Source organism: Balaenoptera physalus (genome assembly GCF_965194825.1).
Source record: "Balaenoptera physalus genome assembly, chromosome: 3".
Taxonomy (NCBI): domain Eukaryota; kingdom Metazoa; phylum Chordata; class Mammalia; order Artiodactyla; family Balaenopteridae; genus Balaenoptera; species Balaenoptera physalus.
The window spans coordinates 71,132,501-71,160,103 of record NC_138890.1 but is presented as its reverse complement, the minus strand read 5'-3'; the positions used below and the strand labels follow the sequence as shown (position 1 = coordinate 71,160,103).

Genomic DNA, 27,603 nt, shown 5'->3' with positions numbered 1-27,603 from the left:
TTTCTAGGACTCCAGACACCTTTAATAGCTGTTTTAAAATTGGTTGCCAAAGATTACAATTTTTGTAGACACTCTTTAAATTCAGTAGAAAGTCTCTGTTGACATTTGGAAAAAAGCTTAGAATGCACTGAAAATTCTTTGACTAGTATAAGATTTCTGTTAATGAAAAATCCCACATCCTTAAATTCTTTATTCCCACCACTCCCCCTTCAAATCATTTCCGATGGTTCAATAAAACAGATGTAGGCAGCTATATGTTTAATTCCTTGGGTCAGCATGCTTACAGTGATTTGGAGTTAATATATTTCCACAGAGTCTATACCAGGTCTTATTATACTAAACAGCTCACGGACTCAAAATAAACGTTAGCCTTACCGATGCAATTCTCGCTTTTTACTTCATACCCTGGGGGACAGATGCATCTGAAGGATCCCTCCAAATTCTGACAGGTGCCAGGAGAGCAAGAGCCAGGAAGGGCAACACACTCATTAGTATCTTTAGAGAGAAACAAGAAAAAAATGATTTAAAGACGAGACGATTGTTGCCAAAGGATATTAACATGAACTCAACTCAGGCCCTCTGATCTGCCACGTCACTATGGGCAAATATGCCCTCAGAGACTTTTGACATATTGTGTATTACTCATTTGGCAAGAGGCTAATTTTCCTTTGTCTACGTTTATTGAGACACGGATAGCCTGAAGCTCTATCCCAATAAAAACACTGCATACGAGTCATTCCCAACTGTTTGAGTAAACCGTTTACCAAAATTTCCCATGAAATTTATCTTGGTCATGTAATCAGATGGCCAAATGAAATGCAAATGTGTCCCTAAGTTGGTGGGTGGGGGGGAAATCACATCATTATTTTACAAAACAAAACAACATAAAGACTGTTTATTATGTACATACTTACCTATACAGTTCTTGCCATCTGGAGTAAGTTCATAGCCTTCATTACATAAACACTTGAAGGAGCCAATTTCATTAAAACACCGTCCATTTCTGCACACCTGACCAAAAAAGGAACTGCACTCATCTACGTCTGTAAGCAAACAGGAGTTAGCTTTTCAGAGAGAGCTCTTAACACATATTCTGTCACAAGTTGCAACTTAAAAACATATTCATTGGTAGATATTTACAAAACCCTACATTACAATTCCTCATCAACACAGAGAAAAATGGCTCATATCATAAGGATCAGGTGACTAATAAGGTCACACAGATCTCTCCTGTAGGCTTAAGGTGAAGCTTTCCATGCTTTCCAATTGAAAAATAGTTCTCATCCTGGAGGTAAGAGTATACACGGATTTAACTGGACTGCCCAGTTTGCAGGTAACTTTACCTGGAGGTAAGCTGACTATATTCAAAGGACAAATAACGAAGCATATCAAAAATACAGAAAAATCAATTCTATGAAAAACACTCTAGAATTGCTGACACATTTTTCTGTCAATTTGAAAAAAAAGTTCTTAAGTGGTAGGTTTTCAGTTAAACTTGGGGTTGATCCCGTTTGAGTAATTTTTTAGTTTGTTTGCAGATTATACTTTGATCAGAGCCATATTTGTATCTTTCATTCTCCCTGGCTGTACAAAGGGTCTGAGAAACTACAGACAAGAAGGTGGTTCAATAAAATATCTAGTTAGCTCTAAATTTTTTCACCAGAATTTTATAAAATAAAGAAAGCTGAGAGGAATATATATTGGATTAAATTAGGAGGTGGGTTTGAGCTGTGATGGTTCCATTAAGGTAGAAGGCCTGAGTTCCTTTTACATACCTTACAGGATAATGTGAATTAAGAGATGTTATGTAGTAAAGCACCAGTATAGTGTCTGGCACATGGTAAATGAAATATTGTCAGTGTTTGTTGTCGTATCTTTTACTATCTTCTCCACCAACTACAGGACCCCCTCCTCCTCCTCCAGTCACTTTCAATTTTTATTTCAATCACTGTCTGTTAGAGGCAAAGGCTAAAATTCTGTGCCATGTAGAGAAGACAGTTTTATTTTCCACTGAAAGTTTACAGTTGTTCACAGAGATTAAATAGGTTTCTGAGGGCTGATTTGGAAACCTAGACACCACACACTCTTTCTGTGGGAAAAGGCATCCCTTGCTTCAAAAGCTGACAGAAAATAAAATTTCAAAACACGACGTTTTTCAGTTGTAGATTGTCAGTGTTTGCATGTAAATCAAGAATAGATTTTATGAAATACTTGTAATAACACTGAAACCATAACAGGTCTAACTTTGATCCCATCTAAGGGGTAAAAATAACCCCAAACCATAAATCAGTCCCAATATATTTACTATCATCTGCATGGCCTTTTCCCTTGAATTGACTGGTTGATTGACATAGTATTCAACCCAGCAGATTGTCTTGTGATTATTTAAGCCAAGAGTGTGACTTTAGTTAACCAGAAATTAGTTAATGATATTACATATCTTTTGGCACACATGCTCAATTTGAATAATAAAAATATTTATTCTTTGGCTTTATTCTGTGTTTCAGGATATTGTGTAGAAATGAAAGAGAAGCAATAAAGGACTGAGTACTTACCCAGGCAATCATTATTATGAGTGAGTTCAAAGCCTGGGTAGCAGAGACAGTTATAGGATCCAACGGTGTTTTTACAAGTTCCATTTCCACAGGGATGCCGCTCACATTCATCAACATCTACAAAGAAACATTGGCTCAAAGGAATTCAATTTTTTACTAGAAAAACGTAGCCTATTAAACATTTAGATTTTTTTAAACTACTGGCTTACTTAGATTTTCCTCATTCAATACTAAGAACCCACATTTATTTAAGGAAAGTAAGTATGAGGTAGAGCTAACTCAGAAGTAGAAAATTATAGGAAAAAGTGCCACTTAATGACTTACAGGAACATATACGACGCAGAAAAGAACTGGACTAATAAGCAAGCAACTATCTCCTTAGTGAGAGGTTTTAATGAATAGGTTCACTTGTCAATTGTAAGGAAATCAATCTTTTGAAACACTAGAACAATTTGTTCTATTAAGCATTATAAATGCTCCCCCAGAAATTTTCATATCTTAATTTGATCAGCACAACAAAGGTAAACTTTAATTTCCTAAATTTTATGAATCAGTGGAATCTAAATTGAAAAAGTCTATTAAGGGTTCAATTATTATTAGCCTTTGAAAAAATGGAATTAATATTTAGAAAGGTCATGGTATATAACAGAGGAGACACTAGACTATGAATTCCAGGATGCTGAAAAAAAAAAGAGGGTATTACTGTTCCTTAGGAAGGAAGCTTTGTTTAAGAGAGGTATTACCAAGGAGTCTAGCTGACTTTCATCATGGATGAATTGTTAGGATCAAGGACAGATTTTCACCATATGAATTTCTGAACCATAAATCTCAGGGTGTTTTTTAGCAAATCATATCCTCCCTCTCAGAGAGAACAGCCAGGAGAAGCATATATAAGCAAGCAATCTCAGAAAGTTCATGCAAATAGGGCCGCATCCTCTGTGTGTCCTTTGCACAAGCATTCCCTGGAGAATTTTTCCTAGGACGATGGGAAATGTCTGCAGGGGAGCTCTTAGGAGGCACTGGAAGAATGGAGACGTTCTCCAGGTGGTCCTCATGTATGGATATGCCATAAAGGAAACTAGTTCTGCCGTTCTGCTGTACTGAAATCTGACCTTACGATTCACAAAGATAGTATCTTAAATACCAAAAGAGTAGATGCACAACTTTAGCTTTTTCTAAACTGAGAACATGATAATTATAAATAGCCAACTTTTAAATTTAATTTTCCTCCTGCAAGCGCAAAGTGCTTCAGTGGAGATGAGCCAGTGGCTGACATCAGATTTAAGGAGTTTAAGCTGAGTTCCAAGGTGTCCAGCCCATCTGCTTTTGAAATCTTATTAATCATCAGCTCAGCAAGTACTTACTGAACACAATTATTGCTTAACTAACTGTACATTAGCTACTGGGGCTTTTCAAAGTTCCGCTATCTTTGCTTCTAAAAATTGTTTTTAAGAGTTGAAAAGCAAAACAAGCAGATAAATCTCATGTATTCAATGTTTCGGGTGAAAGAAGCATATGTACGTATGTGTGTGTTTATATATTCATTTCAAAACTGTCACTCTGCTACTACTCCCTTGTATTCTTGCATTCCAAAAGGCTTTCTTGAGTGGGAAGCCAAAAGGCTTTCTTGAGAGGGGGGTAAATGGGCAGCTGGTACCGTGGTGATCTCAACGTAACCCTGAGTGTCCCAGAGCTCAGGTTAATAAGCATGTGAAAGTCACCTGGGGAAAAAGGTTGTAAACACTGAACCCAAGAACATATTGTGGTGTGTCCTGCTTGCAAATTTTACATTGAATAAAACCATAAACAGTTTCACAGAACTCATTTTTTGTAAGACTGTTTCTGACAGAGACTTGGTAGTTACTTGTGGCGAGTGACCGAACTGTAATCTCTTCTGGAGTCTCAGCTCCACGTCACCCCCTGAAACTAATGTCCTCCTTCTTACCCATGCACATCGTCTGGTCCTGAGAAGCCTTAAAGCCGTTGTGGCAGATACACTGGTAACTTCCTTGTAAATCCACACACAGGCCATGACTGCAAACATTAGGAATTTCTAAACATTCGTTGCGATCTAGCACAAAAAATAAAACACATGTTATACATATCTGATCTTTATTAAGATTCCTTCATTTTTTTCCACAGGCGCTGTTTCTATAATCTGCTATTAATTATTACAGACAGTCTGAAAGTGAACCATAACAACAGCTGAATCAAAATAAGCAAGGGTTTAAAAGTATCCAAACCTTTTCAAAAAATTTTAAATCATGCAATTTTTACATGCTGATTGGTATCTCAAGGACATTATTTTATTTTAGGTCCAATTCCAGGAAAATCCATTGAGAGACCTCTTCTTTTCCTAACAAAAGTCTAAAAGATATGGTAAAATAGGTTCAATATGAATGAATAGATTTACTTAGAAAATCTTTTCAAAATTATCTTTTTTCTCTTTTTTTAATTGGAGTATAATTGTTTTACAGTGTTGTGTTAGTTTCTGCTGTACAGCAAAGTGAATCAGCCACACGTATACATATATCCCCTCTTCCTTGGATTTCCTTCCCATTTAGATCACCACAGAGCATTGAGTAGAGTTCCCTGTGCTATACAGTCTGTTCTCATTACTTATCTATTTTGTACATAGTAGTGTATATATGTCAATCCCAATCTCCCAATCCATCCTACCCTCCCTTCCCCCCCTTGGTATCCGTACATTTGGTCTCTATGTCTGTGTCTCTATTTCTACTTTGCAAATAGGTTCATCGATACCATTTTCTAGATTCCACATACATGTCCTAATAAAAATAACCAAGAGATCACTGAAAAACTCAAAGAGGAAATCAAAAAATGCCTAGAAACAAATGACAATGAAAACACGACGACCCAAAACCTATGGGAGGCAGCAAAAGCAGTTCTAAGAGGGAAGTTTATAGCAATACAATCTTACCTCAAGAAACAAGTAAAATCTCAAATAAACAACCTAACCTTACACCTAAAGCAACTAGAAAAAGAAGGACAAACAAAACCCAAAGTTAGTAGAAGGAAAGAAATAATAAAGATCAAAGCAGAAATAAATGAAATAGAAATGAAGAAAACAATAGCAAAGATTAATGAAACTAAAAACTGGTTCTTTGAGAAGATAAAATTGATAAACCTTTAGCCAGACTCATTGAGAAAAAAAGGGAGAGGACTCAAATCAATAAAATTAGAAATGAAAAAGGAGAAGTTACAACTGACACAGCAGAAATACAAAGGATCATGAGAGAATACTACAAGCAACTCTATGCCAATAAAGTGGACAACCTGGAAGAAATGGACAAATTCTTAGAAAGGTACAACCTTCCAAGATTGAACCAGGAACAAACAGAACATATGAACAGACCAATCACAAGCACTGAAATTGAAACTGTGATTAAAAATCTTCCAACAAACAAAAGCCCAGGACCAGATGGCGTCACAGGCGAATTCTATCAAACATTTAGAGAAGAGCTAACACCTATCCTTCTCAAACTCTTCCAAAATATAGCAGAGGGAGAAACACTCCCAAATTCATTCTATGAGGCCACCATCACCCTGATACCAAAACCAGACAAAGAAAATACCTTGTTTGATAGGAAAGCATGGACAGTTTTTAGTGCAGGAAGTATAAAGAACATTGTGCTCAGTGTCAAAGAACGAGTCATTCTCTTTCTTACCTACACAGGCTCCGTTGGGTGAAAGTTTGAAACCTGCAGCGCACTCGCAGCGGTAGCTGCCGGGACTGTTGATGCAGTCGGCATTTCGCTGGCAGAGGTTATCACCGTTGCTGCACTCATCAATATCTGAAAGAGCAACAATTCCGTTTTTAAAACTTCGTTATTGCATCAGTATTATATTCACTTAACCAATTTGGTGATCAACTCCCAAATGTTGTAGAAGAAACAGTAAAAATCAGAAAACTGTCTAAAAACCAGTTATGTCTGCCAAACTTTTTTGGATAAGGTCACACATCATTCAGATTACCTTCACAGACCAGGAGCAGGTCATTGTAGCTGAATCCCGTAGGGCATTCACAGCGGAAACTGCCAATCTGGTTAATACACACACCATTTGCACAAATGCCTGGAATCTCTTTACATTCATCAATGTCTGCAATTGAATAGATGTGATCAAATATACAGGGTTCTCCTTAATGTATTCACTGTAAAACCTTGAATACTATGTGTACACTGGAGTGAAAACACACACTCAGTGTCACAAAAATCAATTCTATACCAGTATGAATGATTCTGTGGTTTATGAAAGCATATAGATCATAAGATATTATATCCTTTGAACAGTGATGAAAAAAAATGAAGTAGCTGATCAAATATACCAAGTGATATTAGTGTCAATTTAGCAAATGAACTTCCTAGGGAATCAAGCTTCCTCTTAAGTTACATGTCAGGCTCCCCAAATTGCTATCAGGCATCTGATAAAGCCAGCTATATTTTTTTAATTTTATGTCCTTTGTTATACATGCACTGATAATGGACACTTAAAATTATATTGTTTATTTAATCTTTGTGGAAGGAAAGTAGATTGTGCAACAGGAAGTACATTCAGGAGGAAGTGATTTATATAATTAATAATTCTGCAAATTCATAAGTAGATTGGGAGAAAGGAATACTGTAAAAATACACCCAAAACTTAAACGTATACTTATGAAAACAGACGGTAAAGGTTAAAATAAAGTGGATTATTTAGAGTCATGTAATACAATATTCATGAAGAGGAAAACTAAAGTTTCAGCTTGATATGTACGAAATCTTGAGATAGTCACATAACTATCATAACTCAATCACCAGACTATGTTGATGGACTAATCCCACTGTTAACACTTGGTTAGAGGCTGTAAACATGTTATTTCTTTCTTGTCTAACTATATTAGATCCAAATACAGATTATTATCTTTTATGGTACTTTAAACTTTAAAAACACTGAACAAATTTTTACAAAATGCTACGTGTATGTATTAAAATAAACATAATTTAGAAAAAACTCACCAACAGCTTTTCCAGTGTGAATGTCAAAGGTGAATCCAGGAATATTTCCACATATGGTTTTAAAGTCAGCTTTAAAATATAAACAAAGCAAATGCGCTCTTAAAATTCTCAAACTCCTTCAAAATAACATTTTACATAGTATTACTTTTACTGACAGATATATTTTATATTATTCACAATGAGACATTTTAATTTCAATTATATTTATTTGATAACAATGCCAGCTTCTGCAAGGAGTGAATCTAGGCATACTTTATCATTATTATTATTGCTATTCTTATTATTATCATCATTAACTTTTTACTGCTCTGATATTAGAAGTAAATCATTATAAGATTCAAAATATCTACTTTAGGCATTTAAATTCTTTTTATTTGGATATGGAGGGCTTTAAAAATGATCCGATTTAGGTAGATTGAAAAACCAGGTTAGTGTACAAATTAAAAAGGGATTAGAATTGCACAAAGGCATAGGCATGCAAAAATAATTTTGTAGTGGTGAAACATGTTAACAGTGAGTAATGAATGAGACATGAATTTTGTCTTTTTTTAACATAAATGTCTATTTGTTGGAATGTGAAATTTGAGGCATTGAAAACAATGCATCGTGGAATAAAATAGAGACTATGAGAGTCACTCCACATAATTCACCAAACTAATAGTCTAATTTTTAAGAAGCATATTTCTTCTAATGCCCACTGCTACACACATGAATAAAACTCTTGAAAACAGTATCAAGTAAACACATACTGCAGACTATACTCCAAGTGCTATCTGGGGAGGGACTTTGTCTACTTCATCCACCAATATTCACCAAGCATCCAGAACATACAGAGAGGCACATCACAGGTGCTCAATTTAATGGCTTCTAACTGCGTGGCAATATGCGAATTGTAATTTGTATACATCATCTCATTTAATCATCACTATAGGGACTTCCCTGGTGGTGCAGTGGTTAAGACTCCATGCTCCCAGTGCAGGGGGGCCGGGTTCGATCCCTGGTCAGGGAGCTAGATCCCACATGCATGCGGCAACTAACAGTTGGTATGCCACAACTAAGGAGCCTGCCTGCTGCAACTAAGACCCAGCGCAACCAAAAATAAATAAATAAATGATCGTCCTTATAACCATATCAATTAGTCACTGTCATCACTGATTTATTATCCTTATTTAGCATATGAGGAATCAGTTTCAGAAAGGATAAATAATCATGGCAGAGCTGTGATTTAAATACAGACCAGTCTATCAAACCTAAGCCCTTTACTTCCTCTCACCTAAAAAAGTAATATTTAATTCCCCAAACCAATGATTTTCAATTTCTAACTGGTGAAGTTTTCAAATTACAGAATTATAAAAATGTTCCTATTTGTTTTTTTGGAACAAAACTAGGGCAAGATAGAGCTAAGAAAATCCACTTGTGCCAAAGCAATCTTAACACATTTTTGACTGGAGATGTATTACGGCCACAGGCATTAGTTTCTGCAAAAATCCCCCAGTCAATAATGTATTAAGAAAGAAGGACAAAGCTGGAGGTATCAAGATCCCTGACTTCAAACTATACTACAAAGCTACAGTCATCAAAACAGTATGGTGCTGGTACAAAAACAAACACATAAATCAATGGAACAGAATAGAGAGTCCAGAAGTAAACCCACACTTATGTGATCACTTAATTTATGACACAGGAGCCCAGATTATACAGTGGGGAAAACACAGTCTCTTCAATAAATGGTGCTGGGAAAACTATACAGACACTTGCAAAAGATTGAAACTGGCCACTTTCTTACACCATATAAAAAAATAAACTCAGAATACATTAGAGACTTAAATGTAAGACTGGAAACCATAAACTCCTAGTAGAAAACATAAGCAGTATGCTCTTTGACACTGGTCTTAGCAATATTTTTTTTGAATCTGTCTCCTCAGGTAAGGGAAAGAAAAGCCCTCAGGCAAGGGAAAGAAAAGCAAAAATAAACAAATGGAACTACATCAAACGAAAAACCTTTTGCACAGTGAAGGAAATCATCTACAAAATGAAAAGGCAATCTACTGAATGGGAGAAGATACTTGCAAATGATATATCCAATAAGGGGTTAATATTGAAATATACAAAGAGTGGTCACAACTCAATATAAAAAATACAAACAATCTAGTTAAAAATGGGCAGAGGACTTGAATAGACTTTTCCAAGGAAGACATACAGATGGCCAACAGACACAAGAAAAGATGCTCTATGTCAGTGATCATCAGGGGAAGGCAAGTCAAAACCACAGTAAGATATCACCTCACACCTGTCAGAATGGCTATTGTCAAAAAGACCACACATAACAAGTGTTGGTGAGGATGAGGAGAAAAGGGAATCCTTGTGTACTGTTGGTGGGAATGTAAATTGGTGCAGCCACTATGGAAAACAGTATGGAGGTTTCTTAAAAAATTAAAAATAAAACTGTCATACAATTCAGCAATTCCACCTCTGAGTATTTACGTGAAGAAAACAAAATAGTAACTCAAAAAGATATATACATTTTTATGTTCTCTGCAGTATTATTTACAATAGCCAAGATATGGAAGCAACCTAAGTGTCCACTGATGGATGAAGTGATAAACAAGATGTGATATATTGTATGTATATATACACACACACATATATATACACAATGGAATATTACTCAGCCATAATAATGAATGAAATCTTGCCACTTTCAACAACATAGATGAATCTAGAGGGCATTTTGCTACGTGAAATAAGTGAGACCAAGAAAGACAAGCAATGTATGACTTCACTTATATGTGGAATCTAAAAAACAAAACAAATGAACAAAACAAAACAGAAACAGAATCGTAGTTATAAAGAAAAACTGGTGGTCACCAGAGGGGAAGGGAGTTGGGGGTTGAGCAAAATAGACGTGAGGGATTAAGAGGTACAGATTTCCAGCTATAAAATAAATAAGTCACAGGAAAGTAATGTATCCATAAGGAATGGTCAATAAAATTGCAATAACTTTGCATGGGGACGTATGGTTACTAGACTTATTGTGGAGATCAATCCATAATGTATATAAATGTCAAATCACTATGTTGTAATCCTGAAAATAATATTGTATATTAATTATACTTCAATTTAAAAAAAAAGAAAAAAGAGAAAATCCATTTGCCCACTGAATTTGAGCCACTGAGAAAGGCCCCATATGTCACTTTTCACCATGTCTCTCCTTAATTTCATCATGTTAAATGAAACATTTTAATAAATATACCCTAAGTAATACTGTATTTGGTAACAAATGCATAACCATTATTTCTTATTTGTCCTATTGGTTCAACTCTTAGTATCTACAACTATTAAGAGTGATCCCTTCTCAGGTCATAAAAGAACCTGAATGGGCAACAATTTTAAGATGATTTTTTTGCTCTTGTCTGTATTACCATTCAGTTTTTCTTTCAAAAGAATCTGTGCTTGGAGAAAAATTTTCTGTGTAAAGACCAGCTCTCTTTTCTGCCTAAAAATTTCAGGTAAGTTTGAGGGAAATGATGCATAAGGAAAACTTGGACACTACATTGCTTTTATGTTAAGTTTGCTCATCAAATCCATTTTTTGCATATTTTCCAAGGTTGAACTAAAAAGATACTTACTGAGCTTGCTGGACTTTAAATGACCACAAATTTTTAAATCAAAATGACACCTAAATATAGCACGATGACACACAATAGTTTCTCAATAAATACTTGTTTTATGAATAAAAGAATAATTAAGCAGCATGGTTTAAGATAATGAGTTTAAATGGACTAGCGTTATAAATTTTAATTTCAGCAATGGGGCTTATTTTCAGGATCCAGACTCCTACTCAACAGACATCTCAGGAATTAGTGTTTGAATCCCAAAGAGGGCTGCTTGAGAAACCGAGCCATATGACCTCTTGGGTATTTTCAGAATGGAGTGTGTCTGCTTTCCGTACTTTTAGTACTTTTTGCTTTTCCTCTACTGTTACATGTATACCTGTGTCACTGACTCGGCCTGCAGCAGAAGCAGGAGCTGTGTGCTTACCCGTTCCTGGCGTTGGGCACGGTTCACAAGGTTTGTTCCAGGCTTTGCCCACATTGTATGTGCAGCAGCACATTCTCTTTGTCACATTAAAAGGCAACTCATTCTCACAAGTGGTTCCATTATAGCTTCGGTAGCAGAAGCTTTTTCTCATGTCTACATAGAGAAAAACAAGTAAGCCAACCGATCCTATCAGCAAGCAGCTAATAGCAAACCCCACACACCTGGACACACCAAACTTCCTCGATTAACTCTGAAAATTTTCACGGTCGTTTGGAGGTATCTTTAAATAATTCCTTAAGCTGAACACAAATCATTTTTAGATAAGCGTCTTTCCTGTTTTTAAATAAGGGGTTTCATTTACAATTTTCTTGGGGGGACAAAGTTAATAGATACTTCTCTATTCAAATGCATTTATTTAATTTAAAAAGCATTACATGTTAAATTTGAAATGTTCTCTTATTCATAAAATAATGTTCACTTTACATGAACGGAAAATAAAAATTACTTAAGAATATATATTTACAATATTTGATGAAATTTTCTACCTGACTCATGCTTTGTAACATGTAACTACGTAGCCAAAGTTCAAAAATATGATACAGACCCAGAAGTTTATAAGACTTTGAAATACTTCACTATTCATAAAGATTTAACTTCCAAACTTTCTGAATAATAATTCTGAGATGTAAGTATCTGAGAGATAACTGTTGGCCAGGAAGCCAGCAACTGTGACCTAACCAATCTCAGAGACCTTTACCTACCCATACAGTTGTGGCCTCCATTGACCTGCATGTATTCAGGTGGGCAAATGCAGGTGTAATTTCCCAGGGTGTTGTAGCAAGTCCCAGGTCCACACACACCAGGATGTGCAAAACACTCATCAATATCTAGAGGATGCAAGAATATCCATTAATTAGTAAATATTTTCGCCATGAATTTATATCACTTAAACTACTGAACAAAGCATATGGCTGATTCCCCAATTTCATATTTTTATAGAATTTATCTTATTTTTATAAAATTTAGAATTTAAAGCAATTACATAGGAAATGCCCCCAAATATGCATTTACATGATATAAAATATGTCCTTCTTCTGAAGAATAAAAACCTAACATTCAAAAATAAAGATGATCAAAATAAACTATTCCAAAGTGGCAAAAAATAAATGCCACCTATACTTTTTCATTGAAATTTCATATTCTTCAAATGGAATTGCTTTAAAGCTACTTTACTCTTATGTCATTGAAAACCAAATTTTAGTGTCAACTTTAAACTGAATGCAGTTAGGAAAGGCTTTTTCTTTATAGCTCCTTTCAAATTAGCACCCATTCAGAGATGCTAGAAGTAGCACAGCTGCTGGGTATTCTCCTTATTAAATCATATTTCTTCCAGATGCATTTATCTAACATGTTCCAAAAGAAAGGTTATAATGGAAACAATTACATTACATGTTTAATGTTCATTTTTTAGAAGCATGCATTCATTCATTCCATAAATAAATACTGAGATTCTACTGTAAGCTAGAACTTGTAGCTATAAAGATGAAATAGATGTGGACCTTGCTTCAAGAAGCTCCCAGTCTAGTGGGGAGACAGGCCTCTAAAACGCCACGTGAAAAGTTGGGGATGGAACCAAGAAAGGCATCTGCATAACCTCTGAACTGCTTCATACTATGTTGTCCAACACTGAAAATATTAGCCTAATGGTTGCATTTCAAACTTACCTATTTTGCTATATAAAATATAATTTATTGGTATTTGAATTAATAACTTATGTTGATACGGAATGTTTTCATACTATTCCAGCTTCCCCCACTTATTACCAACCCATTTACTCAGAGAAAAATAATGGTAAATTGTGGCAAATAATCTGTAAATTAATTTATCTATCATCATACAACTTAGCAGCATTGATAGGAAAAGAAAAAAGCTATGAACCAGTCTCAACATATCCTTTGATAAAATCTGAAGATGGACCCTTTTTCTCCAGGCCTGACCAGTAATTTTGTTTTAAGTAGCACTAATAATTTTCAGGTATAAATTTATCTCACCTTCACAGATGCGGGTTTCCTCACTGAGGTAGTAGCCTTGAGGACACTCACACTGGAAGCTCCCAAAAGTGTTGATACAATTTCCACCCTGGCAGAGACCTGGTAACTCCTGGCATTCATCGATATCTGCAAAAGGGGAGACAGCTCAGATACCATCATGAAAGACAAGAGTTACTATGAGAGCTTTCAAATGTGTGATACTGTAAGACCTGCAGACTTCCACACATCCAAGTGAATGCACGCTTAGATGGGAGGTTTATTCTGACCATGAACTTTCTTGGCTTTATCATGGAACTTTGCTATAATCTGAGAAGAGTAATTACAGCAAGCTGAGGGTGATTCAAGTTGGGGATAATTATAAAAAGAGTTTCTCTGCAGAACAATCACACATCAGGTCACTGCAATGGGTCAAATCTTTCTGATTTACAAATGGTTATTCAGCAGACTCATAATTGTCCATCGGTAATTTTGCAAAATAATCTTGTTGGGACTGTTCCACACTAACTTTTCTACCAGATTTTCTCTAAAGTAAGTTCTTTACCTTGTTTAAATCTGGTGACAATTAGAGGTATGCTCACCTTCTAAGATGATTGTGATGGGGTTAGGTCTGAAGCCTTCACCTCCAGGACACAAAGTGTAATATTCAGCTGCAAAACAATGGAAAAAAAGAAATTTGATACCTGTGTGCAAGAGGCTGACAGTGAATTAGCACTTAACAACTGCCAGGCTCAAAGCACACATCCTAAGGGGTGTATCTACATTTTCCTTAGTGCCTTTTCAAATACATTATCTTTAAAAGCACATTACATTTTACTTGAAATAAGATCATTACGTCATAAATTATATACAAAGTAGAATAACAAAACCCATTTGCTTTTCATTAAAGAAAAAAATTAATTTCAGACAATTTATATCACAACCTTTTTGGCTAGTAAATAAAAACTAAAAGACTCAACAATTCAAAAGTTTCACCTATGTTCATATCAGGACATACATTTCAATTTAAGGCGTCATATGACCGGACTTGAGGAATACAACTCATCTATGACCCTGAACTAAAACAACTGTGGAAAAGAAGCAGGAATGGCCTTTATCTGTGACACCAGGGAGAATTGATATTATCATCATTCATATTGGATTGTGGTTCAAAACCGTTTTTTCTTTTTAGCATTATCAAGAAAAACAGTGAGAAGAGAGGAATTCAGATTCCTTTTATATGACACACTCTTGGCTGGTTTCAGCACAGTCGTGGAAAGTAGTCCAGATTCAAAGTTCTGACCCTCACTACCTCCCTCACCCCCTAGCAGCAGAAGAAAAGGGCAGCTAGCCCTCAGCTACCAGCGTTTCCTTCCTCTTCTTCCGTCCCATACTCACTGCTGTTGACGGGGGGGCAGGTCTCGCAGGGGTTCCCCCAGGCCTTCCCCAGAGAGCAGCAGCAGGACGAGCGGCTGACGCCCACCCCGATCTCAGTGTTGCAGGAGAGACTCCCGTCGCCCCGAGGACCGAACTTCAGGTAACAGTTGCCCACTCGATTGTCTGCAGGGCAACACAAGAGCTTAAAATTGTCCTTATCAGAGTAAGAATGCCTTTTTGGGAGAATGGTCACTCAGATGATGAAATTCAGATTCTGTACATTAATCCCCAGAACAGAATAATCTCTTGCTTTAAACTTTTTCAAGACTGAGTTGCAGGAATTAAATAAATCACACTTTCCTACGTCTAGACATCCCTATAGATCATGGACTAAACAAGACAGTAAGCAATTACTCATCTGGGACATTCTGGACCTTTCATAATATGATTGCAAAAAATGTTTCCTATAATCAATCTATAGTATGAGTTTATCAATAAAGGGAGTGAAATCCAATATAAGTTAATTTAAAGCAACGTATCCTATCACTGAAATATTGATAACGCCATCTCCTTCCTCTCCTCCCCATAATCTCCATTCTCCCACAGTTTAGTTTCAACTTGCACATTGAGTTTTGCAGGTTTTGGGAAAGCCAGTCTGTAACAACTTTAGGGAGGCTACTTAAGAGATCAATGAATCTCAGACTTTGTCTTGTCTCTATCTATAATTACCATCTAGATCACCTCATTAGTTCCATGACTTTAAATACTATCAAATTTGTGGTTCCATCTTTCACCTCTCCCCTGAACTCAGATCTTTCTGCCATGTGCCTAGTATTTGATTTCTCCTCTTAGATGTCTAAGGTATTTTAGAGTTAACACGTCTAAAATCAAACACTTGATACGCTTTCCCGCACATACGAAACCTGCTCCAATCCTCTCCCAGGCTTCTGCGTTTTCAATAAACAGAAACTCCAATTTTTTAATTGCTCAGGCCCTATACCTTGCAGTCAAACTTTGAATCCTTACTATCATGCCTTATTCAATCCAGTAATAAGGTCTGTCAACACTATTTTCAAAATATATCTGGAATCTGATGACTTACTACTGCTTCCAAATCACTACAACCCGAGTTCAAGCCACCATCATCCCTCACCTGGACTATTGCAATTGTTTCCTAACTCATCTCTGGACCCAACTATAGTCTATTTTTCCCACCATAGCGGGAGTCATCCTTCAGAAGCATTACCTTAGGTCGGGCCACTCCCAGTGGTGTCCCACCTCAATCAGAGTAAAATCCAAAGTCCTTATTTCAGTCTATCAAGTAGTTTTCATCTCCAGCTGCACATTATAATCACTTGGCCAGCTTTTTATTATTTTACTTTTCTCATTTTTTTTTTTTTTTGGTTTTGTTTTTGTTGCTGAATCTCAGGTGCAGACAGAGGTGTTAACTCATGGTTCTGCTCTTACTAGGCCTGTATTCATTCATCCTTCCTTCCTCCTTCCCTCCCATTCTCTCTCTTTTATCCCTGCTCTCCATTCTCATTCCTCATTCCCTACCCAACCATATGAATGTGTTTAATATTATTTTTTTGGTCTGTGCTCCTGCAAAATTAGTGTTTTTGTTTTCGTGTGCACATTTTAAATTTCTATAAATGGTATTTTGTCATATACCTCATTCCATCTTTATAACATCCAATCCGTCAACTCCACGGTATTCAACTGAGATTCTTTTTCAATCTATCCACTCTCCAAATATGGCTTCTAAATTCTTGCCACTGAAAATAATGAGGCACTGAATATTTTTCCTTATGTTTCCGTATGGGACTGTAAGTTACTTTATTTGATATATGAAGCCCAGAGAGGAACTGCTGGTTCACAGAGTTTGCATATTCTTAGCCTTTGGTATCAGGAAAAACAGTCCTTGTTATCTGCCATACGCATCCAGTGAACCTTTTTAATTTTTTATATTTGTAAGTCATTTTGAAAATAATATGCAGAAGAAAAAGGCACAAACAACCTTACTAGAAATTTTAATGGGAATTTAATCATAGCTAACTCAAATTTTATTCCATATTTTCTTGGTCTTGAAAAAACATATACCTGAAACGGTCCTATAAATGCCATTAACTGCTTGCCTGTCAGCTGTCATGCATAAACCTGAAACATATTCATTTTGTAAAACTGATTCCACATTTCAAACACATCTGTCCTGGCCAATGTACTGGACAGGGAGCCAGGCCACTCGGGACACTGCTTCAGCTCTGCCGTTTGCAAGCTCTGAGACCTTGAACAAATGACTGCACCTCTAGGGCCCGGGTTCCCAAGTCTGTGAGAGGAGGTGGTGGGAGCAGATGTCTCAAAAATTCCTGTTTCAAAATATGACTTGGAAGATAAGCAGGATAAAAGTGACCATGTATTTTGGTAATCTAGAGTTTCTTAAGGTAAAGGACTACTATTTTGTTCTCAAGTTAATTGCAGTAAGTGGTCATCACAAGAGAGTATGAGTATTTAACTCTATGTACTTCTATTCATTTGTTTCATATAGCTTTTGCTTACCAACACAACCCACACCGGTGGGGTTCAGCTGGAAATCGGGTGGACAGTTACACTCATAGCGACCAGGAGTGTTGACACATAGGCCGTTCACACAGTTTATTGGATCTGCACATTCATCAATATCTAGGAAAAACATTTAAATGCCCACATTAACATCTTTACTTTCCTTGTGCATACTGCTGTTCCAAAGAATTTGGTGGAAATTTTGCAAGTCAGTAGACTAAAAATCTTTAGGAGGGACTCAGAACAATGAAATAAAAATGAAATACTTGTATACACCTAAAGCAGTTTCCATAGATCAGTCACACAGTATTCATGATGATATCATTTAATACCCTTAATAAATAAATTATAATGAAACATTGCAATTCTGAAGAAAAACATTTTATCACTGTTTGCTTAATTAAACTTAAACATATGTATTATATATTTGTACATATATGTGGACATCATAAATATATACAAAGAAATACTTTACTAATTTCGTGTTGGATATTTAATATTAAGTTGTTCATATTACAGTGGATCAATTCCATAGTTAAAAATAAATGTATCAGCCAAGGGGGAAAGGGGTGGGGTGTGAGGAATTGGGAGACTGGTATTGACACATATACATTATTGACACTATGTATAAAATAGACAACTGATGGGAACATACTGTATAGCACAGGGAACTCTACCTAATGCACTGTGGTAACCTAAACGGGAGGGAAGTCCAAAAGGGAGGGGATATATGTATATGCATGGCTGATTCATTTTGTTGTGTAGTGGAGGCTAACACAACATTGTAAGCAACCGTACTCCAATAAAAGTTAATAAAACAGTAAATGTATCAAAATGTAATTTTCTTTTTCAAAAAAATGCATAGCCCAAGGCATAGCAGGCTAAGCAGAAATTTGAGGAACTTCTATATCTAGCACAAAATGTTCATTTCAACTAATAAGAACACAATTAAGCCCTTAACTGGCCATACCTGTACAGTTCCCTCCGGTTCTGTCCAATTCGTAACCATCATCACAGATACAATGAAACATTCCAGGCAAATTATTACATGTTCCAAAGACACAAATATTTTGGAAGGAGCATTCATCGATATCTGGAGATAAAAAAAAATAGTAACCTCTTGATTACAAAGACATTTAGATTTACTGTATGACGTTAATAAATTATTCTATCTCCTCAGATGTTTTTATGCAGCAAAAGATTTTCTTTTTCTTTGACCAGGGATGTCACGTAAATGGCAAGCAACTAATGTTCATATGGGGCAGAAATATGAAAGTATATTATCTTATTTTATTGACAGTATTTTACTGTCTTGGGCTGTAAAATACTTAAGAAAAAAATTGGCCTAGGGCATAAAAACTTTTTAGAAATTAAATATGAACGTGTTAAAGGAATAAGATTGTAAAAAATTAAAGATAAAAACAAATTCAAAGATTCTAATAATTAAGTGAAAACAGCAGATGTTTTATAAACATCTATAACATACAAAATATACAACATAAATATTTTAAATATTAAATATATCTTTTAAATTATTTAAGTTTAATTTTTTTAAACTTCTTTTTTTATTATATTATGTAATCTGATCTGTTATAATAAAATCAGTTATAAACAGGGAAAGAAGTTTTTTCCCAGTAGTGTGTAATAAGATCATCCATTGCCCCACATTCCTCCAAATCTCATTAAGATATCTCTATTGGACTGAAATCATAAATTCAGTTTATGAAAGTCTTCCATGAAGCTTTAACTCAAAATAAACAAGAAGTTATTACTCCTCCTTCATTCATATGAAAATGAAGGCATAGTGTGCCTGTACAGCTGTAGAAGTAATCTGTATTTCTACTCATAGGAAGAGGATGGACATTTTTGTACACAAATTACCTCATATTCTGAGAATGCAGACCAGGCATGCCATTTTAGGCTAGACTAGACAAGTCATTCTAAAATGCTGTCTTGAGACAGTTATATCTTAAGTATAAACGGGTCTGTTGGTCATTCATGATCGTCAAAATAAAGCATTTCAACTATCTTATATTTAAAGTATGGTTCAAATTGTGTCTAGAAGTTCAATTGATGTGTAAAGTTGTCTTTACTTGTGTTGGGGCAATAAACAAAGTTATTCTTTTTATATAAATCAGTAAAGACTCATTAAGTTAGTTTATAATTGAGTTGTGTTAATCTATAAATTGAAATGGAATTGTATTATCAGCCTTCTGCGTATGCATTTTACTTTTAAGTGAACTTTATTAGAAATAACTTCCACTTAAATAACATAAAAGTTGCATGGAATAAGGTATTTTAAGAGAATACTGTCTTGTTTTTATAAAATTGATGCATATTCAGAAATTTGAAAAATACAGAAAAGTGGTGATAGGAAACAGAAAAGATAGGAAACACAGAAAATAAGATAGCAAGAACAAAAACACTCAAAAATGCTTCTATCCAGAATTATCATTGTAATTGGATGAACACCATTCCAAATATTGATATTTCTCAATGCATATTCACAGAGAGTAAAGCTGAAACAATTTCCATGCATCAGATCAATTTTTCATTATCTCAGTATCTTCTAAAATGCTTTCTAATGTTAAGAATTGATGAAAACACTAAAACTGTATCATCTTTTGGCTTTATGTTAAAATTCAAACACAATTTTAAGACAGTATTAATGGATTCTATACAATGATGATTAACAATTAGCATCCATATATGCTTCCAACTCATTTTTGTTATTCATATTATTTTCACTTTTTAAATGTTCATGGCATTTACCATAATCTCTACAGTATTTAGTACTAATTCTTTAAAGGAATCAATAATGTTTTTATTGTCACTTCTCCATTTATTTCTTGATTGGCTGTTTTTCATTGCTGATAAGTTGTGTGTTTCTTTTGTTTTTGTTTTTGGTTTTTTTTTTGCCCAAGACAAGAAGGGAGAGACCACAGGTAGTTTCTTTCTGAATTATTTCACTTGTCAGGATATGTCTATTGTCTTTTTTTTTTTTTTATAAATTTATTTATTTTATTTATTTATTTTTGACTGCATTGGGTCTTCGTTGCTGCGTGCAGGCTTTCTCTAGTTGCGGTGAGCAGGGGTTACTCTTTGTTGCGGTCTCATTGCGGTGGCCTCTCTTGTTGCGGAGCACGGGCTCTAGGCACGAGGGCTTCAGTAGTTGTGGCGCGCAGGCTTCAGTAGTTGTGGCGCGTGGGCTCTAGAGTACAGGCTCAGTTGCTGGCGCAACTGGCTGAGTTGCTCCTCGGCATGTGGGATCTTCCCGGACCAGGGCTCGAACCCGTGTCCCCTGCACTGGCAGGAGGATTCTTAACCACTGCGCCACCAGGGAAGCCCTGTCTATTGTCTTTATAACTAACTAACTCTGAGGTATAACATTCTTGTCACATGTGTCCTTATAACTGTGAGGGCAGCATTCTAATGTGTGTTGGTACTGAATGTTTGTTTTGCTCATGACTTGCCTTTTCTATCTGCAGTTTGAAGAATCTCTGTTACTTAAGTTGACAAATTCAATAAGGTTAAATAAAAATGATTTACTTCTTCCGGTATATTCAGTTCCTTCTTCTATTTCAGGAAAATGTTTGGTTGTTTAATACTTTTTTTCTATTCAATTTTTAGGGACTCTTCACTTCAGAAACACCCATTATACTTAAGTTTATGGTCTTTGTCTTTTCTCTAATAGTGTTAATTTATCCTCCCCCCCTTTTTTTTCACTGTGATTTTCTCACGTCCATTCTCTATGGTAGTAATTACATTTTCATCTCCTCTGTTCTTTGCTGTGTCTATTTAATTGTTCTCTTATTTTGCTGCATTGGTCCACATTTTTTGTTTCCCTTAACTCTGCAATATCTCTTTTTGTCTTTTTTTCTGTTTTTATAATCACTTTGAACTTGTTCAATCATATGTTTTTATTAAGGTTATCTGTGGTACAATATACCTATGCGAAATTTGCTCTTGTTCCTTGAGGAGTTTTCCTCTACTCTGGATTGATTATTTATGTTTTTTGTATGCTTTTTTGTTGTTGTTGCTTCCATAGAACACCTGCACAGTTGCCGTTGTTTCAGTTTGTTTACACAGTACTTGGTCAGCTCTTTCAAGAGTTTTATATACAGTTGATGCTTGAACAACATACATTTGAACTGTGCAGATCCACTTATACATGGATTTTTTTCAATAGTAAATACTACAGTGTATGTAGTACAACTACACTATCTGCAGTTGGTTAAATGTGTGGACATGGAACCGCGAATGCAGAGAACTGTGAACACTGAGGGCCGACTACAAGTTATACACAGATTTCCCCCCATGCTGAGGGTAGGGGTGCCTAGCCCCCACGTTATTCAAGTGTCAACTGTACTCTGATACAGTTTAGATGGAGCTTCTCGACATGCTCCCTTCTCTTTTGATTTGGGCTTTCTTTGGAAGACAGCTTGGGGTATGGGTTTCATTATAGCTTCTATCCTGTGGCCCAGAGTTTCATAAGGTGGGGGAAGAGGAGAAATACGGATGGGAGGACCTCCACTGGGCTCTGTGGGCTCTTTGTTGGTGAACCTGGCCCCTGCTCTCTCTTCGGAAATCATACTATTTAGTGCTCTGTGTCTGGGTTTACTCCATCTGATGGAGTCCTAACCTGTCCCTGAGGAGGTTCTTGCAGGTTCTGTACTTTCCCATTTTGGTGATGAATACTGGGAAATGGCCAACTCCAGCAGTTTTTTAAATTCTATAGAAATTCTGAGAATTTATGATTAGAGGTAGATGCTGAGTGGAAAATGTTGATTAGAGGATCAATTCAAAGGGGCATCAATTTATAATAAGATGGGAAAATATCAAGGAATTAAAGTAATAAATTCAGGATAAACTGTCTAGATGTGCCAGATCTCACAGAAAGAGAGAAGACAAAACCAAGGAGAAACAGGCAGAACCATGGAATTACATTTTGGGGATCTCAAAATTTGGCATCTGGTTAAATGGAGCACAGGGTGAGCTACATGTGTGCCACTCTCAGATGCCCTGGCAACTGGGATTTCTCTCCATGGAAACAACATATTTTGGGAAAGCCAACATGAGAAGGAAGTACAGTAAACAGAAACTATTTGGCATCACCTTGAGGGAGGTTCTGGGAGAAGTTTTGGAAGGCCCCTAGGCCACAAATAATGGAACAGAATTATGAAAGGGAAATGCTGTCTTATGTATAAAGGATTAATTTTGAAATTTTATGTTGGCAAAAGTGTCTGGCTACTGCTAACTTGTCCCTTTTCCCACCAATTCTTGTCAAGCTGACGTGGGTAATAAATCATGTAATTCCATAAACACATTGACTCACAGTTTCTACTAATTGACTTCAATGCTTAGAAGGAACCAGGACCAGGAAAAAAATAAAGCTCATTCTACAGCTGCCTTGTATAAAATGGTTTAGATTCTGCCCAACCTAGCAGGTCGAAGTAGAAGCATGAATACTTTCAGTTTCTAATATCATCTTCCCGGAGACTCCTATTCATCCTCTCGTTCTGATTCTCTCCAAACTGGTAGATATTTATGGAAATTTCCATGATCTTTTAGGCACACTTTCTTTCTTCAGTGACACTTCTGGGGGTGGGGCAGAGTCAGGCTCTACTCCAAGCTACCCCAGATTGTATAAGTTTTGTTTGGTTGATGCTGGTGAAGTGTGTTTGTGTGTGTGTGTGTGTGTGTGTGTGTGTGTGCGCGCGCACGCGCGCGCTGGCATTTACTATTTCTGTTCATTTGATTAGATACTCATGTAGGGAAGGCTTGTAATCTGGTTTCATTTTATAATCTTTGCTAGCAGTTAGCCTGAGTTTTTTTTTTTAGGTTTTCTATGAATCACTAATTTTGTTAAAACCTTATGGCATATGAATTGTTTTCAATCCTCTTCCTTTATTTACATTTTCATGTACTCTTATGAACACAATGATGGCCCAAACTCTATGTAATGTGAATTGAGTCTCTAATGTAAAAGAAAATCCAAATTCTTTTTCTTGGAAAGATATCACACTAGTCACGAAGTCCCATTTCTAGGAAAGGGGGTGATGTCATAACTTAGAGGCAGGAGACATGACTATTAAGCAAAAGGTGCAGCTCTTGATGAGTCCCTGAAGAGGACTTCCAGTCCCAGACATACACACAGTTGACTAAAGCATAAAGGTAATGCCAAAAATGAGCTACTTAGATTTTGATAAACACATTAAATAGCAGTGATTGAGGTACACAATATATTTTAAAAGCTGAACAGTTTATCCACATTTCATTCATTTAATGATAAAAAAAGAAATAGTTAAAAAAAAAAAAACGAATAAGCCGAAGTTCCAACTCTTGGCTCTTGGCCAGGAAAACTTCGTAAGAGATGAAAGCCACCTTCATCATTATTCATTCGGCAAAATAATCCATGCTTAAAACAAATGACTTTTATGTGTGCAGCATGTGCTGTGTACTCTGCTTCCAGGTGGAGCCTGTTCAGCCCTTTTTGTGGTTTCATTTGCTGTAGTTGATCCAACTTGGAAATGAGTTGGAATCCTGGTGACCCACCTTGGCAGGATCTGCTGTCTGAGGCTGGAGTGAAGCCCATCTCACACTCGCAGCGATATGCACCCGGGACGTTGAGGCATTGTCCATTCTCACAGAGATTTATGTTTTCTGCACACTCATCAACATCTGTTGAAGGAGCAAATTACATCTCTATTAAGTTCCAGATCTCATGACATTTTTTTCTCTGCTCTATAACTAAACCAGTCTCACTGGCTTGAGTTAGTGCTCATTAACATCAAACAACAATTATCCATATACACCTAAATAAGGGTATACAACTTGACAGTAGAGCTGTTTATGCCCTAACATTCAATTCCATTATGATAAACAGGAGGAACGAGGTGTCTCTCTCATCTGTCTCAGTTCTCTTTAATGCTAATTTGATGCATCTGTGTTACACCAACATCATTTAGATATAACCAAGAACATTGGAATTCATCTTAAAATGGTGTTAATTCATTTGAAAACATTACAGTATTAAAATGAACAACTTTTTCACTAGTTCAAGTATTTTTAAGCAAGTAAGGGACACTCTATGGGAGTGAGGAAAGTTTCTTTCACGCCATTACAATCTCATTAAAATATTCTTATTTTAATTACACAAATGAGTATTATTCATAGAACTTAAAGACAATTTCTTTGATTCTATCAAATGGAAAAAGGGGGGAAGGGCGGAAACCAATGTTTATTGAGGGCCTAACATTTGCCAAGGAGTGTGCTAGCTGCCTGACATTCATGCTTTCACTTAGTTCACCAACCCTGTGAGGTTTAGAAGAGGAAGAACCCGAGGCTCAGAGGAGGCGACTGATGCCTGGGAGTCACAGTGATCTAATCTGCAGCTGAGCCAGGGTCTAGGTCCAGCTGTGTCTGATACCAAGGCCATGCCCCTGCCCTCACACCACGGTGCAGAGACATGCTAAGAAAGATGGCAGTACCCGAGGTTTAAAAGTAAGGAAGCTTTACAACTGAATAAACATGTTTTCTTAAAGAGGCATTAGAAAACTGTAAGTCTGTGTTTTTGATGTCAATAATTAGAAAAAAACTATCTTTTAATTTGGGGTTTAAAGTGTGCACTGAAATTCAACTGAGAAACACCTATCTCTCAAGCTTAAAAGTATCATTCTTTAAGTCCAGCAAGATGATCTAGTCTTTTACATGAATATAATGAGTGGCTGTTTTGTCCTCAAGGAATGCAGAGTGAATTTACTCACATTTATTAAGCTCTGATGATGCATGTTTCTAAGCTCTTTACTTGGATTATTCCATTTAATCCTTTCAATACCATGTGATAAACTGAGATTTTGATAAACACAATAAATAGCAGTGATTGGGTAGGTCATAGATTTTATTTTAAGAAGCTGTATAAGTTTTCCCAACATGTCATTCATTCAATGATATAAAAGAAAAAGGGAAATAGTATTTATTATTATTATTACCACCATGTCCATTTCAAAATGGAGAAACTAAGGACACACAGGTTAAGTCATTTACTTAAGGCTATATGGCCAGTAAGCAGCATAGGCAAGATCTGGATCCAGATGGTCTGACTCAGAGCCTGTAGTTTTTGACCATTACGTTAATTAATGAATAAAAGGAAATGACAGTCACTAAGAGTACATGATAGTAATAAATGCCATTATTTTTAAAAATTTCCAGGTTTTTGTGTTTAATGTAAGCAAAAGATACATATTCACCTTAAGTCAAGTGTAAAAACAGAGGTAGTGATTTCAGCCTCCTTTACCTACAGTTTTCTTCTGATGATGAAAACATACAGAGCGTTGCATGAAAATCAGGACCTCACCCACCTGAGCAGGTAAATCCATCTCCAGTGAACCCTTCGGAGCAGGCACAGCGGTAGGAGCCTGGGGTATTGACACACTGAGCATTTATGCTGCACTGGTGGGTTCCATTAGAACATTCGTCCAGATCTGCATGTCACGAGAACATAGCAATAAAGTTCAGAAATGAAAATGGAATATTTAAACACCCAGGAAGATTTTCATTTGTCTTAATTTAAATGTAAACTGGCCAAAAACTGGCCAAATGGAATGTATTTTAGTTTACTGGTCAAGTTGCAGTTCTATATAATTTTCTAAGACCTCAGACCTATGATCCAAAATGTTCATGCTACAAACATGGGCCAAAATAATTAGTTCAAGCGTTTTGTGAGCTGTCTAATCAACTAGAATTATAATGTTTAAAAGAAAACCAGGCCTAGATTTCCTTCTGATTTCTACTGAGGGTGAATTTTATCATTGGCTACCTTATCACTAGAAAAGGGGTCAATTTTCAAGATAATACTGAATTTCAGAGCAGGACAATTACCATAGAATTTTCAAGTTCATTTTATAGATGAGGAAACCAAGATAACGATTCTTGACCTCATGGAGCCCCTAGTCTAGTGGAAAAGACAGATGTTAAACACAGAAAATTCAATTAAATTAAATCCTGTTATACATGTACCATGAAGAAAAGTTACAAGGTATGAGGAAATAAGAAGGGTGTCTAATTCAGATTGCAGGAATTAGGAAAGCTCCACTGAGGAAGTAATTTTTAGTTAACTTTGCACCTGAAGGATGAGCAAGAGTTGACCTGCGAACAGAAGTAGGGATGGGCCTTCCTTGCAGAGGGAAAAGCACGTATAAAAACACTGAGAAGGAAAAGAGCTTTGATGTGACAAAAATTAAAGGAGGTCAGAGTGATAAAGCACAATGTAGGAGACCAAGGACGATAGAAAGTGAAGCTGGAGAGATAGCGGGAAGATGCCATAGGGTCTTGTAAACCATGTGAAGGAAGCTGAATTTGATCCTAAATTCAATGGATTAAAATGACAATTTTGAAGAAATCAGATCCATGGTTTAAAAAAATCGACCTGGCTGCAATGTGGAGAATGGATTGCGGGAGGACCAGAGGGGGAGTGAGAAAACATACGAGGGGGTTCTTGTAGCAGCTAACAGAGAGAAAGGGTTGGGGTGGGGGGCAGACTGAGAGAGAGAACGGCTGCCACGAGAGCAGGGGGATGGAGATGGAAAGGAGTGGATGGATTTGGATGACATTTTGGAGGAGAGGTGCCTGGACACGGTTAAATCTTTTGTATTAGCGGCAGGCTATCTTTCGATAGCTGGCCAGAGTGACAAGAAGCAAAAAAAAAGGGAGGCTAGAGGAGAGAAAAACAGTAAACAAATGAGACTAGAAAAATGGGAATGGGGATATAGCTGAAAAGTTGTGAGATTAATGATAGAGGAACGGCTGGACTCAAGCGGGTAGCTAGTGGACTTAGTGACACCATGAGAGAACCTTCCTTAGCAAAGTTATTTAAAAACTATGTTAACTCAAATTCTGGAGTCAGCTCATAAACATTTGACAAGTATAAAACAATTGAGTAGGTAAGAAAGTACATTCAAATTAACTAATACTATTAATAAGAGATCTTAAAATTATCCTTTAATTCTTGCTGCAGGCTTATCAGGT

At 36.3% G+C, this 27,603-nt stretch overlaps 1 protein-coding gene across 1 annotated transcript in view; it reads right to left on the bottom strand.

The window, feature by feature from the left end:
• The window catches only part of FBN2 (fibrillin 2), a 222,722-nt gene that overhangs the window by 29,838 nt on the left and 165,281 nt on the right, over positions 1-27,603 (bottom strand). Inside the window, exons 33-48 of the mRNA XM_082457817.1 lie at positions 25,938-26,060; positions 24,133-24,258; positions 18,548-18,670; positions 17,575-17,697; positions 15,040-15,201; positions 14,244-14,312; positions 13,666-13,791; positions 12,376-12,501; positions 11,615-11,767; positions 7,574-7,642; positions 6,552-6,677; positions 6,245-6,370; positions 4,501-4,626; positions 2,556-2,672; positions 915-1,043; positions 376-495 (exon numbers count right to left, since the gene is read on the bottom strand). Coding sequence (XP_082313943.1) covers positions 376-495; positions 915-1,043; positions 2,556-2,672; positions 4,501-4,626; positions 6,245-6,370; positions 6,552-6,677; positions 7,574-7,642; positions 11,615-11,767; positions 12,376-12,501; positions 13,666-13,791; positions 14,244-14,312; positions 15,040-15,201; positions 17,575-17,697; positions 18,548-18,670; positions 24,133-24,258; positions 25,938-26,060 — 1,944 coding nt within the window. The remainder of the gene's footprint in view (positions 1-375; positions 496-914; positions 1,044-2,555; positions 2,673-4,500; positions 4,627-6,244; positions 6,371-6,551; positions 6,678-7,573; positions 7,643-11,614; positions 11,768-12,375; positions 12,502-13,665; positions 13,792-14,243; positions 14,313-15,039; positions 15,202-17,574; positions 17,698-18,547; positions 18,671-24,132; positions 24,259-25,937; positions 26,061-27,603) is intronic.